The sequence below is a fragment of the Muntiacus reevesi genome, chromosome 7 (genome assembly GCF_963930625.1).
Source record: "Muntiacus reevesi chromosome 7, mMunRee1.1, whole genome shotgun sequence".
In the NCBI taxonomy this organism is placed as follows: domain Eukaryota; kingdom Metazoa; phylum Chordata; class Mammalia; order Artiodactyla; family Cervidae; genus Muntiacus; species Muntiacus reevesi.
The window spans coordinates 8,648,786-8,667,871 of record NC_089255.1 but is presented as its reverse complement, the minus strand read 5'-3'; the positions used below and the strand labels follow the sequence as shown (position 1 = coordinate 8,667,871).

Sequence of the window (19,086 nt, the reverse complement as noted above, 5' to 3'; positions counted from 1 at the left end):
ATAATCCAGACAATACTCACTTAAAGAGGACATATATTACATATTTGGGGGAGAGAAATGGGCTAGATGATCTTCCCAAAAACTCTGTGATTCTGTGTTCTTACGGGCAGGAGAAGTGCATCTCAGATATATTTGCCACAAAAGGCAACAGTATAGAAAGTGAGGATAAAATCAACACACTAATAAAATCCAAATAGCATTAGTTAGATGCTGAGGTCCTTGACAGACCAGAAACTTGAAGAATGTATTTTTAGGATGCAGAAGTATAATGGTGTTATAAATACAAAGAGGCATCAGTAATAAATGCATTGAGGCTATGGAAAAAATTCTCCCCACCTTGTTTCTATGGATACATTTTCTATGTTAACACAGGAAATAGAAAACAAAAACCCCCCATGCGACACATCTTAAATACTGGGAACTTAGGGTGCACTGAAAACATGTTTTTATCACCGGAGATCAGCAATGACTAGAAACAGCAAGTGACTCTCCCCATCTTTCTCTCCTGGCTCCCTGCACCAGCCACACTCTTCCTGTCTTACAGAGAGTGCGGTGGGATGGGGCTGTCTGAGCATGAAGCCCCTGTTCCGTGCACACTGGGGGTAAGCACCCAAATCATTCAGACGTCTATCAGCCGGGCCACCTGCCTGGAGGGGCCGGATGGGGGAGACTAGAGGTCAGGGCAGCAAGGGGTGAGGCACACCCAGAGAAGGCTGGCCTGAGGGTGGGAGCTCCGGGCCGTGGGGGCAGTGGGTGGGGGCCCTGGCTCCCCACTGTCTACCCTACAGCTTTGGAAAGCGACAGCTAGATTTCTGCGGCAGTTTGAGAACCAACGAATGGTGACCCTTACATCATCCCAAACAAAAGTGTCCCTGGAGGTCTGCTTCAGCACCCGTCACGTCACAGGCAAGCATTCCCAGGGCCTTGGGAGGCCCGGTGAGTCTCCGCCGACTCGCTGCGGGAGCTGGACTGTGCGCACAGCCACGCGGGCCCCCCATCACCTGTGAGAGGGCACGGGGAGCTGGGCCTGGGGTACGATTCAGCAGGGGAGGGAAGGGCCAGACTGCCAGCAGAAACACTGTGCGAGCCACACATGCAGGTCACATATATAATTTTACATTTCCTAGTAGCTGTATTAAAAAATAAACAGGTGTAATTAGTTTAACATTTTAAGCATGGTATGTGCAAGATGTTATCGTTTCAACATGGAGTCATCATGCAACTGAGATATCTTTAATGAGCTAATCTATGTTCTTTCTTATACGAAGTTCCTGGAATCTCATAATGGTTCATAATGGTTCATGCTTGGAGAACGTTACCATTGGATGAGCTGCAGCTCAGTCTGGGATGGGCAGGTCTAGGGTATAAACTGGGCAAACACGGAGCATGCTGGGGGTCGTCTGCCACAGAGGATTCTGAGCCGCCTGGGTAACGGGCCTCAAGCTCATGAGGGGAAAGCTGGAGGGCCAGAAGTGAAAACCAGCTCCTGACTGTATCAAATCCAGAACAGCCTCTGCTCATCAGCCTGTGATTGGAACTCACATAACAGAGTATTGAAACCATTCCTCTTAGCCAGCAGTGCTTAAACTTCAGAGTGAGTCAGAAGCACCTGGAAGGTTTATTAGAACAGATTGGCAGGGGCTTCCCTGGTGATCCAGTGGTTAAGAATCTGCCTGCCAATGCAGGGAACACAGCTTCGATCCCTGGACCGGGAAGATCCCACATGCTGCAGGAGAATGAAGCCCAGATGCCGTAACCCCTGAAGTCCGCCCGCCTAGAACCCGTGCTCCTCAACAAGAGAAGGCACCGCAGTAAGAAGTTCACGCGCTGCAACTAGAGTCGTCCTCACTCACCGCAGCTAGAGAAAGCCCACAGGCAGTAATGAAGAGCCAGCAGAGCCATAAATAAACAAACAGGTTGCCCGGGCCCACCCACTGAACTCTGATTCTGCAGTTGAGCTCTGTAAGTCTAACAAATTCCTGGAGCCACTACTGCTCCTGGGAACCACATTTAGATACCACTGCTCTAGTCTAACCTCTGGCCAATGAGTGACTTTCCAAGACAGCTTTTCCCACTGAAGGCTCAGTGTACTTCTATTTGATTACCTCCCATGGTAGTGAACTCACTACCCACAAAGGCTACCAATTCCACTTCAATTCTAATAATTCTTTCCCATACTGAGCCTAATGTGATACCTTGAAACTCCCCACTGCTTCTGCCTTCAGGGCTCCATTTCTCCTTCCCCACTCAAATCTTCACAAAACTAAATCTTCACTAAACTAATCTTCCATTCCTTCTTCTCCCTCCCTGGCACTCTACATTCTTTGTATCTTGTTTTAGGTGATTATGACAGGCTTAGTATTATGCATTATTATTACAGCAAAGTTCTATTCTCCCCCTAATCTTTGCAACAATTTCAAGATTAAATAGTTTACTATAAAACATACAGTTATCCCTTGGCATCCATGGGACCCACCCCTGCTCGTCCTCCACCCCCATGGATATCAAAATCCACAGACATTCAAGTCTCTTGTATAAAATGGCATGGTAGTGTGAACCCTGAAAAGCTTATCTCAAAGTAAGGTCTCATAACCGCAAACTTGGCCAATTCAGTCCCTATTTCTGCCTCTACTATCCCCAAAATAAGTCCCGTGTGTGAAGGTGCTTTTAAAGCAGGCACTTCCAAATGCCGGTCCCCATACTGACGTTAGTCTGTGAGGACGACTGCACACGTCTTCACTGACAGAAACAAAGCCTCCACGAAGCCACATGGATTCACATTAAGTAGCTCTCCTTCATTCAGAGATTATGTCCTTCCTATTTTCCAGGGCTGAAACAGCCTTCCTTTCATGAGGGTGAGGAGGCGGTCCATGCAGCTCCAAAGGCAGGAACTTCTCTTGTCCAGCTCTGGGAAGTCCTGTGCAAAGTCCAGGTCAAGCTGGTCTGTCTGCTCACAACCAACCTATGTCCTGGAACGCTGATTAGTCACAAAGCAGACCACCTCCTCCGAGTCTGGCCATGACTTTCTCCTGCTATTACCCCGTAGAAGAAGGGAGTCTTTTCGGAGCTGCTCATTGGGTGGGCTGTGCTTTCTGACTTCACAATAAAACCACTTCCTCTTATTGGACACAAGACACGAGCCTTTCCCAGAGGCTTCGCTGTGACTGCGTGTCCCCCTCCTCCATGAGAACAGGGACCAGGTGACCCAGTCTGATGGACATCACCAGCTCCAGCACCAGGGCTCGAAGCCTGCCACTGATTCCTGGCTTTTGACAGCACTATGTTCCCCAGCAAGAGTAAATGGAAGAACTACACAAAAAAGATCTTCATGACCCACATAATCACGATGGTGAGATCACTCACCTACCGCCAGACATCCTGGAATGCAAAGTCAAGTGGGCCTTAGGAAGTATCACTATGAACAAAGCTAGTGGAGGTGATGGAATTCCAGGTGATGGAATTGAGCTATTTCAAATCCTAAAATATGCCAGCAAATCTGGAAAACTCAGCAGTGGCCAAAGGACTGGAAGAGGTCAGCTTTCATTCCAATCCCAAAGAAAGGCAATGCCAAAGAATGCTCAAACTACCGCACAATTGCACTCATCTCACACGCTAGCAAAGTAATGCTCAACATTCTCCAAGCCAGGCTTCAACAGTATGTGAACTGTGAACTTCCAGATGTTCAAGTTGGATTTAGAAAAGGCAGAGGAACCAGAGATCAAATTACCAACATCCTCTAAATCATCGAAAAAGCAAGAGAGTTCCAGAAAAACATCTACTTCTGTCTCACTGACTATGCCAAAGCCTTTGACTGTGTGGATCACAACAAACTGTGGAAAATTCTTAAAGAGACAGGAATACCAGACCACCTGATCTGCCTCCTGAGAAATCTGTATGCAGGTCAGGAAGCAACAGTTAGAACTGGACATGGAACAACAGATTGGCTCCTAATTGGGAAAGGAGTACGTCAAAGCTGTATGTTGTCACCCTGCTAATTAAACTTATATGCAGAGTACATCATGAGAAATGCTAGACTGGATGAAGCACAAGCTCGAATCAAGATGGCCAGGAGAAATATCAATAACTCAGATGCAGATGACACCACCCTTATGGCAGAAAGAGAAGAACTAAAGAGCTTCTTTGATGAAAGTGAAAGAGGAGAGTGAAAAAGTTGGCTTAAAGCTCAACATTCAGATAACTAAGATCATGGCATCTGCTCCCATCACTTTATGGCAAATAGATGGGGAAACAGTGGAAACAGTGACAGACTTTATTTTTGGGGGCTCCAAAATCACTGCCCATGGTGACTGCAGGCATGAAATTAAAAGATGCTTGTTCCTTGGAAGAAAAGTTACGACCAACCTAGACAGCTTATTAAAAAGCAGAGATGTTACTTTGCCAACAAAGGTCTGTCTAATCAAAGCTATGGTTTTTCCCGTAGTCATGTATGGATGTGAGAATTGGACTATAAAGCTGAGTGCCGAAGAACTGAACTGTTGTGTTGGAGAAGACTCTTGAGAGTCCCTTGGACTGCAAGGAGATCCAACCAGTCCACCCTAAAGGAGATCAGTCCTAAATATTCATTGGAAGGACTGATGCTGAAGTTGAAATTCCAATACTTTGGCCACCTGATGTGAAGAGCTGACTCATTGGAAAAGACTCTGATGCTGGGAAAGATTAAAGGCGGGAGGAGGAGGGGACAACAGAGGATGAGATGGTTGGATGGCATCACCGACTCAATGGACATGAGTTTGGGTAAACTCTGGGAGTTGGTGATGGACAGGGAGGCCTGGCGTGCTGTGATTCATGGGGCTGCAAAGAGTCGGACACAACAGAGTGACTGAACTGACTGGTGCTCCCTGTATTCTAGTGGCCAAGGCTTGCAGAAATGAGAATGTGGGCTGTGCTGAACCTGGGCTCGGGGGTGGGCCCTATGGGGGAGGCAATGTGGAGACCCCCTCTGCTTTGACCAGGCCAGCTTAGGAAGAGCTGGTGTAAAGGTGGGATCCTGGAAGCCTCCTTCCGCTATACATGTCTGACCCCTGGACTGTGCTTTGCAGACCCCCGAAATCCCACAGGCATGGAGGGGGCCCTTCCAGGGGACTGGCAGATGGTTCATGACCTCAGAAAGTAGGAGATCAAAGAAAGAAAACCATCTTTTAGAAATGAGGTAGGCAAATTTTTTCTGTCAAGGGCCGGAGAGCATTTATTTTAGGATTTGCTGGCCACATGGCCTCCACTGTACCTGCTCTATTCTGCTGTTGCAGAAGAAAAGCAGCCATAGGTGCTATGTAACCAAGAGTGAGGCTGTGAGCCAATCAAACTTTATTTACAAAGCAGGCCATGATTGACCTGTAGCTTGCAGCCCTTTGTCCTAGAGGACCCCTAAAGAACCCTAGCCAGCCTCATGCGGTCCTGCGTTCTTGCGCTTCTCCAGCACCCGGTTCACATCTCCCCACTCTGTGCTCTAGAAACGTGTCCTGTTTATCTGTCTGTGGACCCTACGGCTTCTGGAGCAGAGGCTGTGTCCCTGGAACCAGACAGAACAGCTGTTTAATATTAATACTTATCTGGGGAGAAAGTGTGAGAGTGCTGCAGGGAGAGCTGATGTTGACGGCAGACAAACCTCTCGGGGGCATTTCCAGCCTTTTGGCAAAAATTTACAGGAACAAGGGACTCTTTTCAGGAGCTGTTTATTAGGTGGGCTGTGCTTCTAGGAAAGATCCAGGAAAAAAATGATGTGATGTCAAGCACCACCAGCAGACAGCAGCCTGGCTTCCAGTTTCATCCTTTGTTAAAATGCAGACCCATGGGTGGATTCTGATGTCAGGGCTAAAGCCCAGAAAGCAGTGCTACTGGAGCTGCCTGCAGACGGGCTGCTCCCACCCCCCAGGGAGCCTTCCTGTCACAGACCCATCACTATCACTGTAGCCTCCTTTAATGAGGAGGAAAAACACCATGGCTGGCCAGAGATATAAAAATCCTTTGTTATCTGAAAGTCTAGAGTGTCTCTCCAGGCCAGAGTAGCACCATTAGGTGACGTCAATGGCTCAGGATATCTGAGCCCTGCGTCTTCATCCTTCTCAGAACAGCAGCTAATTTATGGCAGTAAAGATATTTCTATTTCGAGCCTCAGAAAAGAGGAGGCAGCCCCTCTTCTTCTGCATCCCTAAGTCCTGTGCGAAGGGCTTGGCTCCACCCCGTGAGGCAAGAAGAGCTTACAGGTGGCAAGAAGCCAGGAGCAGGCTGTTCACGTCCACCCCAGCTCACCGACAGCTTGGGAACCTGCTAAGTGCCAGGCAGCACAGGCACACACAGACAAGCACAGCCCAAGGCCCTGCTGGAGAGGAGAGGCGGGAGGCACTCGGGGAGCATCATTAGGGCGGGCGTGGTGCGCAGCAAAGAAGGCACTTCAGGGGCTCGAGGAGGGAGCCGGAACTTGATGTCATTTGGGCTGGACCACGGACGGCTGGCAGAATTTGGGGGCCTGGGGCTGCAGGGAGAATGACAGCAGGAGACAGGGTCCCGTTCGCTAAAGGAGAAAGTGGCGAAGCGGGAGGAGCAAGGCCTGGCTAGTGGCGGAGGCGGCGCCTGGTTTCGGATGCGGGCTGCCTTGACTCACTTCTGAAAAGGCGTAAACGGGCCCCAGCCGGCCTGTGTCCTGCGCTGCGGTCTCACGGCCCGTACGCGGGCTTGCACCGCCTGGGTTCACTAGTGTGCCTCTGAAAGCCACCAGGATGTCCTACGGTTCTCCCTGCACCCACTGCACCTCTCCCGTGGACCTCATCCTTCCGCCTGCAAGGTCTAAACTTGGCGGCTGAATTTTTTTTTTAACCTACGAAAGTAAGTTCCCCTCCTTCCTCAGAGGTCTCCAAGGACTTGCTTCTCTGCATGGACTTCTGGTATTAACATGTAACTGACTGGAGGTGTAGTAACCCCTCAGGTATCAGTTTCTGCAAAAATCCCCCAGTCAATAATGAACACCGCTTGATTCCAGATGAAACCGTGCTGATGGAGGCATTTTTATGTTGAACTAAATCTTACAAAAAAGTACATGGTTGCTTTTGTTATTCTGGAATGCTTTTTCTAACATTCTTAAGAAAGAAGAACAAAGCTGGAGGTGTCACACTTTGTTATTCCAAACTATGCTACAAAGTCATAGTAGTCAAGACAGTATGGTACTGGCACAAAAACAGACACACACATCAACTCACCTATTGATGCAGATCAACAGAGAGTCCAGATATAACCCACATATATACGGTCAATTAATTTATGGCAAAGAAGCCGAGAATATACAAAGAGGAAAGAATAGTCTCTTCAGTAAATGGTGCTGGAAATTAAATAGCCACATGGGGAAGAATGAAACTGAGCCATTATCTTACCATACACAAAAATCTACTCAAAATTGATTATAGTCTTGAACATAAGACCTGAAATCATGGAATTCCTAGAAGAAACCATAGGAGATAAGCTCCTTGACTTTGGTCTTGGCAGTGACTTTTTTGACACCAAAAGCAAGGGCAAAAAAAGACCCCCAAAATAAATAATTGGGACTGCACAAAGTCATCAAGAAAATGAAAAGATATCATGTCAAATGGGAGAGAGTATTTGTAAATCACATCGTTGATAAGGGAATTAGCATCTAAAAAATATACAACTTAATAGCAATAGCAAACAAACAATCCAATTAAAAAAGTGCATGGAGGATTCCAATAGACATTTTTCTAAAGAAGACTTCCAGGTACACAAATAGGTTTTCAACCTCACTAATTATCAGGGAAATACAAATCAAAACCGTATGAGATATAAACTCACACTCACTAAAATGGCTATTACCAAAAAGCAAATAAAATACAAACAACAGGAGTTGTCCAGGACGTAGAGAAAAGGGAACCCTTGTGCACTGCCGCTGGGAATGTAAACTGGTGCACTATGGAAAACAGCAGAGAAGCCCTTAAAAAATTAAAACTGGGACTATCATATGATCCAGAAATTCCATTCCTGGGTATTTATCCAAAGGAAATAAAATCACTAGCTCTAAAAGATTTATACACCCCATGTTTACTGCAGCATTATTTACAATAGCTGAGACACAGAAACAACCCACGTGTCCGTGGATGGCTGAATGGATAAAGAAAATGTGGTGGGATGGGGGACCGGATGGGGAATACGTGTAACTCTATGGCTGATTCAAAACCCACTGAAAAATAAAAAAAATAATAATAATAATAAAAAAGAAGAAAATGTGGTTTCTATACATACAATGAAATATTATTTAGCCATAGGAAAGAAGGAAATCTTGCCATTTGAAACAACACAGATAGACCTTGAGGACACCACGGTAAGTGAAGTAAGTCAGGTGGAGAAAGACAGACATAACATGTCATCGTTTATATGCAGAGTCTAAAACAAAAACTCAAACAAATACAGACAATAGTTTGATAGTTGCCAGAGGTGGGGGTGGGGTGGGTGAAAGGGATGCCGGGGTCCAAAAGCACGAGCTTGCAGTTATAACAAGTAAGTCCTGAGGATGTAATGCATAACGTGGATTACGGTTAGTAATGCCATGTTGCATATTTGAAATTTGCTAAGAGTTGGTATTAAACATTCTCACTAAAAGAAAAATCTTGTAATTATGTATGGTGATAGATGCTAACTACACTTGCTGTGGTGATCACTTCACAGTATATACAAATACTGAATCATTAGTTTCTAAAGAAGCACGGGCATGGATACCTTCCAAGGGTCTACATACCAGCCGGAGGCTCACTGTACTCAGCCCGTGTCCTCGGAAGCCACCTTCTCACTGGGAGGAGCCCGGGAATCTTCAGTCTGCAGTTCCTAGTTTACCTCCTTGCCTGGCCGGGCTTCCTCCTCATCCCAGTCACCTCCCAAGTCTCCGACACGTTACCCGAAAAGGCATTATGCCCTGAAGCCCTTCATATCCTTCACAGATACTGTCCCTTCGTTTAAAATCTTCATCTAAGTCCAAGGCCATGTTTGAAAGGTTTTCAAAAATAGATCACACACACACACACACACACACACACACACACACACACACACACACAAACACACACAATGGAATACTATTCAGCCATAGAAAAAAATGAAATCTTGCCATTTGCAACAACATGGATGGACTTTGAGGGTATTATGTGAAGTGAAATAAAGCAGAGAAAGACTATATGATATCGCTTATATATGGAATATAAAAAATAAAATGAACGAACAAAAAAGAAAGACTCAGGTATAGAGAACTAGTGGTTACCAGTGGGAAGAAGGGAGGGAGGAGAGCAAAATTGGGCAGGGGATTAAGAGGTATAAACTACTATGTATCAAATAAATAAGCTACATGGATATATAGAACAACACAGGGATTATAGGCAATATTTTATAACGATAAATGGACTATAACCTTTAAAAAATTGTGAATCACTATGTTGTACTGATACTTACATAATATTGCACATGGAGTATATCTAAATAAATAGATTTTTATTAAAAAATAGACCATTGGTAATTAAGTTTGTTGAATAGTTTTTAATCAACAAACTTTAAAGCATAAAGTGAAAATACACACAATCCAGTACTAAAGTATAAATCAAAAACAAAGAAATGCCAACACCATTGCTGTTTTCTATGATAAAACTACCTAAATAAAGTTCCTAAATACAGCAACTTATTAAAATTCTGTTACTTCAGGAAACACTCAAATACATTGTTCTGCATGACATAGTGGTTAAAGAAAATCGCAGTACTAACTGGAAATGATTTCCGTTTTTGACATGAATTTATAGGGGTGAAATGCTCAAATAAATATATACTTTTCACATAAGAAATTAAAGTAGAAAATTAGAACAGGTTTTATTTGGAAGAAAAAAAATTTATGATCTCATTAAATATATTGGTCCTGCGCTGTTCAGTCACAAGCTAAACCATAACCTATGTAGCATTACTAATAAAGTGCATAGGCTTGCTGGAGAATCTTTTCTTTTACTATTTGTCTAAGAGCCTAATCTTGCCCTAAAGCCTCTATGTTGGCAGCTACCATAGATGCGGAGAGGGACAGAGAGCGGGGTGAGAGGGTAACGGACGCACGGTCACGCTGACAAAGCAAATGAAGCAAGCCGCACACTTTACCTGCTTGCTTTTGTCACTGGTGCAACACAGCTTCTTCAGGGAGACAAAATGCCTGATTTTCCTAATAACATAGATAATCCATGATTAGTGAGTCAGATACGGGACAACTCAACAAGTTAGCAAACAAAAACATCAACAGAATCTTCTTCAAGTAAAACTCCAGGGTCCAATCTGCGGCAGACTTTAAATTCCAGTAAAACACAATCTATAAAAGAAGCATTTTTCTTTTTACACACAGTCTACACCTGCCTTCAAAAACTGGGCTTTCCTTTTAATCACAGCTGGCTCAGAAACACTCCCTTAATGGATATTTCATTTCTAACTGACTCCTGAGGGCCACCTCCTAGACAGCCCCGGTGACAGGATGAAATGCTACTTGAAGCAAAATGGGTTTTAATTCTGCAGACATGAACACTTTTATAGCTTATATAGAAGGCCAAGACTCATTTGGACATTGAGCAAAGTCCACGGTTGCTATTTTTAACATTCCACATTCTTTCACAGCCTGGTCATTGTACGTGATGGCATTTTTCAGGGCAGAGAAAAGTCCTCTTATTTTAAGGTCATGGACAGAATCCCAAGACTGCCTGTGGTCTTGGTCATCACCACAAGGAGACGGAAAAGACAACAGGTGCCTCAGTCCTACACGGGGATCAGCGGACTTTTCTCCAGAGTGGAGCAGAATTTCGCAGACCACGTTAGGGTTCACAGTAATGCCCCTCTTCTCTGTGGCTCTGTTTCTGTCTCTCTTGGGTTCAGTTTTCTCTGAGGACTCTGAGGAGAGAATCGAATATGCTGGTTATTCTGTATTGAGCTTCACTAAATAGGAAGAGGTACAATGTCCCTACCCTTAATGAGACTTTCTTCTGATAATTCACTGGGGGGAAACATTGGTGGGGAAAATAACACTGCCTCTGGACAACTGAACTTCTTGCTCTTACCCATAAAATCAGAAAGATCAGAAAAACTCATCCTGACAGAAATCACCAAAGAGTAACATGGTCTCCTCTGCTTTGTAAGCTAATAATTCTGGTCACACACATCACACAAGTGCATCTCAGGTTGAAAACACAGTCCACGGATGAAGTCGGAAACAATAGTGTGATGGCCAGCGTGGCCCTGAGTTCTGACTGCTGCTGGACATGGCCCCGCAGAGGCCTGCGTGCTCGGTGGGGTGAAGGGGCCCTCGGGGGCCTTTCTCTGCACACTCACGACCCCCGTCAGGGCATGCCAGTGCCCCCACCACCTGGGGTGAAGCAGCGGAGCAGGAAACTGGGGCACAGTGGTCTCTGAACTGAGCAGGGAACAGTTTCAAAACTAACCGGTAAGTAAAATCGGAGGGGAAGCAACCTGCAGACACTGTGCTGGTTACAGAATGTCTTCCAACCTTCCCCAGGGGCTCAGACGGTCAAGAATCTGCCTGCAATGCAGGAACCTGGGTTCGATCCCCGGGTCAGGAGGATCCCCTGGAGGAGGAAATGGCAACCCTCTATAGTATTCTTGTCTAGAGAGTTCCTTGGACAGAGGAGCCTGGTTGGCCACAGTCCATGTGGTCGCAGAGTCGGACACAACTGAGTGACTGACACACACAGTAAGTCAGGACAGGACTCTCCTTTCTGGCTATTCACACCGTAACTGCTCTTTTTCCAAAATGCCACCCAACGGCGTGTGGACCTTGTACACCTCTACTGTGAGGCTGGTCGGTTGACTGTAGGCTCCTTTACAAAGGCTCCGTGGTGGGGTACTGTTAGGGGGTCCTGTTTGGCTCCATAAACCTTCTCACAAAACAACTGGGAGAAGGAAAAGGAATTGCCTATTTTCTTTGTTTCTCTGCAAATGAATAGGCTCCTCTGGTAAGCTGAGGTTACATGGAATCAGCTGCCTCAGCTTCTGATCAGACACCTTTCTCTCCTAAGCATGACCCTCATGCTCTCCCCTTGTGAACGAGCCCCGAGGCCTGGTGAGATCATCACAGAGCCGGTAACCCAAGGAGAGGAGCTCGGCTCCCAAGAGTCCCGATGTTCTGTAGTTGCAGTGATGACAGGGAAGGTCTAGAAACTGGCTCCTTGGGGGTGTGGGGACAACCACAGACAACCAGGTGGAGGTGGACAGTTGGGTTGAGGCTCCCTAAGGCCCACAAGCAGGAGAAGAGGGGATGATTTGTTCAGTGGCTGCGCAGAGGTGGCCTTGGCACGCATTATATACACACCCAATCCTATTGTATTGGTGGGTTCAACCCACTTGCATTTCCCATTTACAGACCCAATGCCCACAGGGCCCCTCAGACAGCAGAGGTTAAGAGTCAGCGCTCACCCTCCTTGGCCGATCACCGGAGTGATCTTCACATGTTGCTGGATGCTGTCGCCGGATTTCCGTCTGGCGTAGTAGACTCCCTGCCACTCCTACACGGACAAAGAGAGCTCTCAAGATCCTTCCGTCCGGGTACTCAGCAGCTCCTACAGCGGGCTCATCACGTTCAGCAGTGAGACTCCCACACGCTTTTCCTACACCTCACAGAACACCGCTCTCTAGCTGTGCCCATCGTGGCGCTGAGTAAGGCTCAGTCACGGGGCCCAGCCACAGCCAGGCTGCCCCTCTCAGGCGCTGGGCTCTCAGCCCCATGGGTGTGGTGGCACCAGGTCGGGGAATTCTTTAAGGTCTCTCTTGAGATCTTTATGACAACCTGCAAGCCTGGTACTCATCCCCCTTCAGGTGCAGATCTGTCCACTGAGGCTCAGCAATGCCAACTAATTTGCCCACATGAGGAAGTAGAAAATGTGGTAATAAATCTATCTCAACTCCCCTTCTACTATCCTCTGGGGCCTCTAGTCAAGCCTTCTCTGGGCTCAGTCTGGCTCCTGGTAGGTTCCGTGGATGAGGCAAAGGGGAGTGTGAGGTTCCTCCTGCATCCAGACCCTGGGGAAAAGGGCAGGACGAAGAGCCCGGCGGCCTCCAGGGGGAGCCTGAGGCACCTCCACTGCTTCTGGGAGGAAGTGGCTGAATCAGGACGTGAGATGCTCTTCTCGCCCAAATACTCACACGGGAGGGCCAACTGGTACACGGGCTGGGGTCATCAGGTGTGTGGCAGCACTCTCCCAGAAAAGTTTTTTTGGAGGACCTGTCCTGCTTCCTTTTTGGTCTCACTCCCCTAATATTCTTCTATTAATACAAACTTACTGCATTCCCATACAATGGTCCCCCAATGAAGAAATGCAAAGCTATCGAACTCCTTCACATCAGAGAAGGCATCTGAATGCTTCCAAGAAAATGCCCAGGCAGTTCCTGCTCCAAGGGCAGCGGTCTGGAAGGAAGGACTTGTGGGAGATGCCAACTGCATCCACACCACTGCCTTCATCTGCTGGGATGCAGAGAAGGCTGCCGGACAGACTGCCGAGGCAGCGACGAGGGAGCTATATGTCTCTACTCAACCGTGATGAGTAAAGAGACTAGAAAAAAAAAAATGACTGAAAAGTGGGCCTATGAAACATGTAAATACTGATACTAAATCCTTCTCCTTCAAACTCTGGATAAACTAAACCCTGGGAGGAACTCTACTTGGAGACAGGTACGAATTTCCAGCCATCACAGGTAAGATATAATCACATGGAGGAAGAAATTTCCTTGTAGAAAATCATCAGATTCTACATCATTGTGATAAGCACCAGATTTGACTGCTATCCCAAATTAACTCAGATTTGAACTCATCTTACAAACATGAGATTTTTCACTTAACTGTAATATTATTAAAGGAGCCCATGTGAAAGAGGTGACACAGTGTATTAGTTGGGTGGGGTCTGTGGATGGGTTTGGTTTCACCTACCTTGCCCTTCTTGATGCAGGTGTTGATGGTGTCGAGAAGGTCCGCCCGGTTCTTGTCACTTTTGGGCAGCTCGGCGAGTTCTTTCCCCAGCAGTTCACCTTTGTGGTAGCCCATCATCCTTTCGAAGGCTGGGTTGACATACTGTGAACGGGAAGTGGGTATGAGTCAGAACAGGATGCCGTGTGCCTGCAGAACACTTGTCAGGGCACAGAAAACGTGCCCTGGGCCAGCGTTCTCTGGTATGGGTCCAGACGAGTCCCCCAGCCCCAGTGAGTGGGCTCCCTCCTGAGGAGCAATGCATTCATTCAACTGCCAACCCAGCACCCCAGGCCCTCTGGAAACTGGAAGAAATTCTTCAGCAGTAAAAATAGCAAGAAACCTTTATCTACTAGTGCCAGCTTCCAATGGGCCTTATTCATCACCCACTGCCCATGAAAAAAGAAAAAACTCAGAAAAAAAAGAACACATAAAAATTAACTAGAGGGATGTCCCTGTTGACCCAGTGGTTAAGACTTCACCTTCCAATGCAGGGGATCCCTGGTCTGGGAGCTAAGACCCCACATGCCTTGCAGTCAAAAACCAAAACATAAAACAGAAGTAATATTGTGACAAATCCAATAAACACTTGAAAATGGTCCACATCAGAAAAGTCTTAAAAAAAATTAACTAGAACTCCACTCAACAGGTCGTGGCTTCTATTAATCACATTTCTACAAGGAAGCAATTTGATCTCACATGTCTAGATAATATTAATAGATAATTGCCACTGTCTATTAACCAATGCTATGCCTTGGGGCCACTTCTGGTCTAACTGAAGCATAAATTCAGTTAAAAACCTTGGGCAGGAGGCAGTCCTTTCGCAGCTGGGCACAGTGCGGGGTTTAGGCATCGTCCCCACCGAGGACAGGCAGGGATGGGCAGATTCAGAAGCTTCTTTCCAAAATTCTGTCCAGGGCCCTGGAATTTAGAGCTATCACCTTGGCTGCCTCCCAGCTCCTGTCCACAGCCTCCCATTTCGTCTCAGAGAACAGAATCACCAGATGAGCAGCTGAGCAGAGGGGAAAGCAACAGGACCGTGGGGAGAATGTGAGCACATTGCATCTAGGTCACGGACTTCTCTGGGAGTAACTGACATCCACCTGCTACTTCAGAAAGGGTCTTGCACATGGCATCACTTTTGCCCTCCACAAGGATGACAGCAGCAGGGAACACGGTGATGCAGGGACCCGTGGGGAGCCACTCCCTGGGGAAGCTGGCTTCTGCTAGCACCGTCCGCCCTGGGAGGAGGAGGGGCTGGGGGGCGGCCCTCGGGCCTTCCAGGGGTCACTGAAGAGGAAGGGGTGGTGACACTGTCTTCACTGACCTTCTATCACTTGCACGTGGCGGTCTCCAGCCTCCCTGGGCGGGCAGCAGGACCCCTGCTCATCAGGTCGGGCTCACAGTCCCCCGGCCCAGCCCTGCCTGCAGCTAGGAGGCCTGGGCTAGTCTCCCAACCTGCAGGACTCTGCCCACCTGCTCTCTGCTAGATGCCCTGCCCCGCCTCCTGGTCATGTCAACTCCGATTTCCAACCCCCCTCCAGCAAGCTGTCCTTAAGCCCCTACCCACTTGGAGCCTGTGCCTCTCCGACAACTCCCACTCTCTCCTGTGCAGGCTTCTGATGCCCTATTACACTGAATCTAAATTCTTTTCTTTCTCTCTCCCCAACTAGACATGAAAATCCTCAAGGGCAAAGGTTACTTCAGATTGGTCTTTGGATATTCAGGACTGTTCAGTAAATAGCTGAGGAAGGGATAATACTTGAGAATGTATTGTTCTCCTTATTTGTTGGCCAAATGCTCATATTTTCCTATGTGTTTACTCTGCTTTGGCTAGTAGGCTGTAAAGACAAGTAGAAGTCATAGCCCTTCATTCATGCCAGGCGACCTCACAATGCAACAGGTACTCCAGGACATGGACTGTGGAGCCAAGGCACTCAAGTTCACATCCTGGCTCTGTCCATCACTAGCACCACGGGAAGTTTACTGATCTTCTCTGGACCTCAGTTTCCTCATCTGTAAAATGGCCTGGACAGTAGTACCTGCTTCATAGAATTGTTTTAAGAAATAAACAAGCATGTGCAAAATGCTAAGTGCTGCGTCTGGCGCATGGTCAGCACCACTTAAGTGTTTTGAAGCGAACAGTTTCGATGGATGGAAAGGGAGAGAGATAATATTTATGAATGTCAAGTGCTACTGCCGCCTGCACTGACAGACACATGCCTGTGAAGCGGAGCTGTCCCGAGAAGGACTCTGGTATTGAACAAGAAGATATATGACGAAACTCACTCATGATGACACCTTTTAAAATCTATGGCACGAAGGCCTTTTAAATTTCCCCCTTATGTATAACATCCTTTCTTCAACTTCCTCCTTGTTCTTGAGTTTTATATTTAGGAAACTGGTAGGCTTGTGAAGGGGCCTGAGCGGGTGCCCCAAGGGAAACTCCGCAATCAGTACAGTTTCCTTTTTAATACAAGGATTCCCCTAACCAGGCACCCACCGTCCCCAGCCCCTGATCCTTCCTCTTTCAGGTAAAGGCTGGCGGTGATTCATAGCTTGTGACACCATCAGCCTATCACCTCTCCCAGAGATGCATGTTTCCTGACCATCAGGAGCTAACTGGAGAAGGAAGGACTCATCTGTCTGGACTGTTTGCAAGATTACAGCTGGTAGACAGCAGACAGCCCCTTCTCATCACTAAAACCACCACCTGGCTTCCCTGTAAAAACTGGAGGTGTGAGTTCACTCCTTTTCCCTGGATACCTCCTTGGTATGCAAGTATATATGAAGAAACTTCTGCTTTTCTCTTGTAAAGAAAGAAAAAAAGAGGGAGGTACAAAACAAATGTGTTTCATGAACAGAACTGACTGTTTGCGTCCAGGTGGGAGTGGATCTGTGCCCAGTCTATAACAGAAACATGTCTGATTTCTCTGTGGTTCAGGGCAGATCCGTGGGCAGGTGGGCCGGTAACAGGCAGCATCATGAGGAAGCCTTTAGACCCATGTCATGGGACAGCCAGAAAACAAATTCCAAAAATGTGGCCAAACAGGGAACCAGGTGGGAAGGCTCCAGAGTCAGAAAGACAGGGGTGGATGTTTTGGTTCCAGTATTTATTACTGGGGTTTTCCTTGGAGAAATTCCTTGGCCTTGCTGGGCCTTGGTTTCCCCATCTGTATCACTGTATGTCTCTCTCATGGGGTTCCTGAAGGGAGATGCGATAACTTCACGAGCGTGTGGACGACAGGGCCCCACACGGTGGGTCTCTGCTGTCTCTGACCCCATGCGGGAGCAGGGTGTCTGTGTGGGCAGGGGGCTGTTTCAAGGAGAGCACATGAGAGGCTGTCGTGGGGCGCTGTGCTGGACAGTCGTTCATCTCTCCCGAGGGTGGCGGGTGCTGTCACGCTCAGGGCCACGGCGCAGACCAAGGGCAGGCAGGCCAGGGCCCATCAGGGGAGCGTCTGCACTTCAGGATGTTTTCTAAGTGCAACTGCCTTGCAGTGTTGGTTGCTCTATCGTGTCTGACTCTGTGTGATCCCATGGATTTATTATAGCTTGCCAGACGCTCTGTCCATGCGATTTCCTACCTTCCAAAAATAATACGACAACTTTATTTCAACAAGGTTTTGTCTGCCAAACACATTTCCTTAGGAAGACGACTTTAATATTATCTAAGCATACATGCCAAGTCACTTCAGTCGTGTCTGACTCTTTGGGACGCTATGGACTGTAGCCCACCAGGCTCTTCTGTCCACGGAATTCTCCAGGTGAGGATACTGGAGTGGGTTGCCATGCCCTTCTCCAGGGGATCTTCCCCACCCAGGGATCGAACCCAGGTATCCTGCATTGCAGGCAGATTCTTTACCACTAGCGCCACCTGGGAAGCCCCTATATCATATAAGAGTGCTTTATAACTAGAATGCCAACGGTAAGCAAATCAATGAGGACCACTGATAATATTCTGTTCCCAAGGTATTTATAAGTATTTACAGTTCTGACATACTTTGGTATAAACAATGTCTTTCCACAAAGTCTAAAGAATTTATCCCATCTCTGTCAGAGAAATCGCAGGTTCTGATCTGAACTAATTTTTATTCTTACTGAGTATCTAATTCTCAGCTGAAGAGTATCAGTTTTCTTTGCACACTTTGATGTCCCTTTCTCCAAAGAAAATGTGCTGAAATGTGAGAATTACAGCAAAGTGCTCAAAAAAGGGTGGCTCAGACTTGAAAGGCTCTCTTTTGATGTCTAAAGATAAAAAGTGCCCCCTACCTGGATCACGTGGTCATCGCTTGTGATTTCTATGGCTTCGTGACAGTGGTCTAATGCTGTAAACACTGAATTACAGGCCCTGAAAGTTGCAAAAGATTCATGTTAGTTCTGCGGGAAAACCATGCGCATTTCATCCGTTAATTTATCGAAGTAGACAGTTCCTTAGATTCATTAAAACCAAGTACCTTTTGATATTCTGTTTTGGAGGGAAAAAAAAAGAAACCTAGCCTTTCAAGCGAAATAAACAAACAATAGCAGGTACTTCTACGTACAGCATACAAAGAGAAGAAAGCTATCCAGCCAATTGTCACAGGTCATGCAATGACCTCTGTGTGTGCTGGATGAAACCTTCACACTGACACAAGGAAAGAGACGCGCCAAAGCCGGTCTCAGAGGCGCCTGTGCTCCGCACCAGTGACGTTCTGCTGTTCCATTCACAGCACTGTCATGGAGAAGTCCCGTCCCCATCAGCTTGGAAAACCTAACTAAGCCCATATTGGATCTGAGGTATTCTGGCCTTTTGCAACAGACATAGAAACTTTTTTTTTTCTTTTCTTACTTTGATGGCCTTAGTTAGGAAGCCTTTATGGTACTTTGCTTTCAACTATATCCACTGTCTGATGAAAGGCAAAGAGGGCAGAATTCCTCTTGCCTGGTTCATTTTACAGGTCTCCAGGTGGGCACTATTCTTGATGACCTTCCTTGTATATCAGGAATATTTAAAATCATCTCAATTTCTCATGTAACATTCTAGCTACCTTACAACCTAGAGCAACTCCAAATACAGTAAGCTCCTTACCATCTAACTCAAG

At 46.8% G+C, this 19,086-nt stretch overlaps 1 protein-coding gene across 11 annotated transcripts in view; it reads right to left on the bottom strand.

Annotated features, from left to right (window-relative positions):
• Positions 1–19,086, bottom strand: part of PDE8B (phosphodiesterase 8B) — a 252,047-nt gene that overhangs the window by 56,825 nt on the left and 176,136 nt on the right. For all 11 annotated transcript variants that reach the window (XM_065940982.1, XM_065940975.1, XM_065940976.1 and 8 more), the window contains 4 exons: positions 18,275–18,353; positions 13,967–14,107; positions 12,460–12,548; positions 10,147–10,207 (listed from right to left, as the gene is read on the bottom strand). In XM_065940982.1, the coding sequence (XP_065797054.1) occupies positions 10,147–10,207; positions 12,460–12,548; positions 13,967–14,107; positions 18,275–18,353 (370 nt within the window). The remainder of the gene's footprint in view (positions 1–10,146; positions 10,208–12,459; positions 12,549–13,966; positions 14,108–18,274; positions 18,354–19,086) is intronic.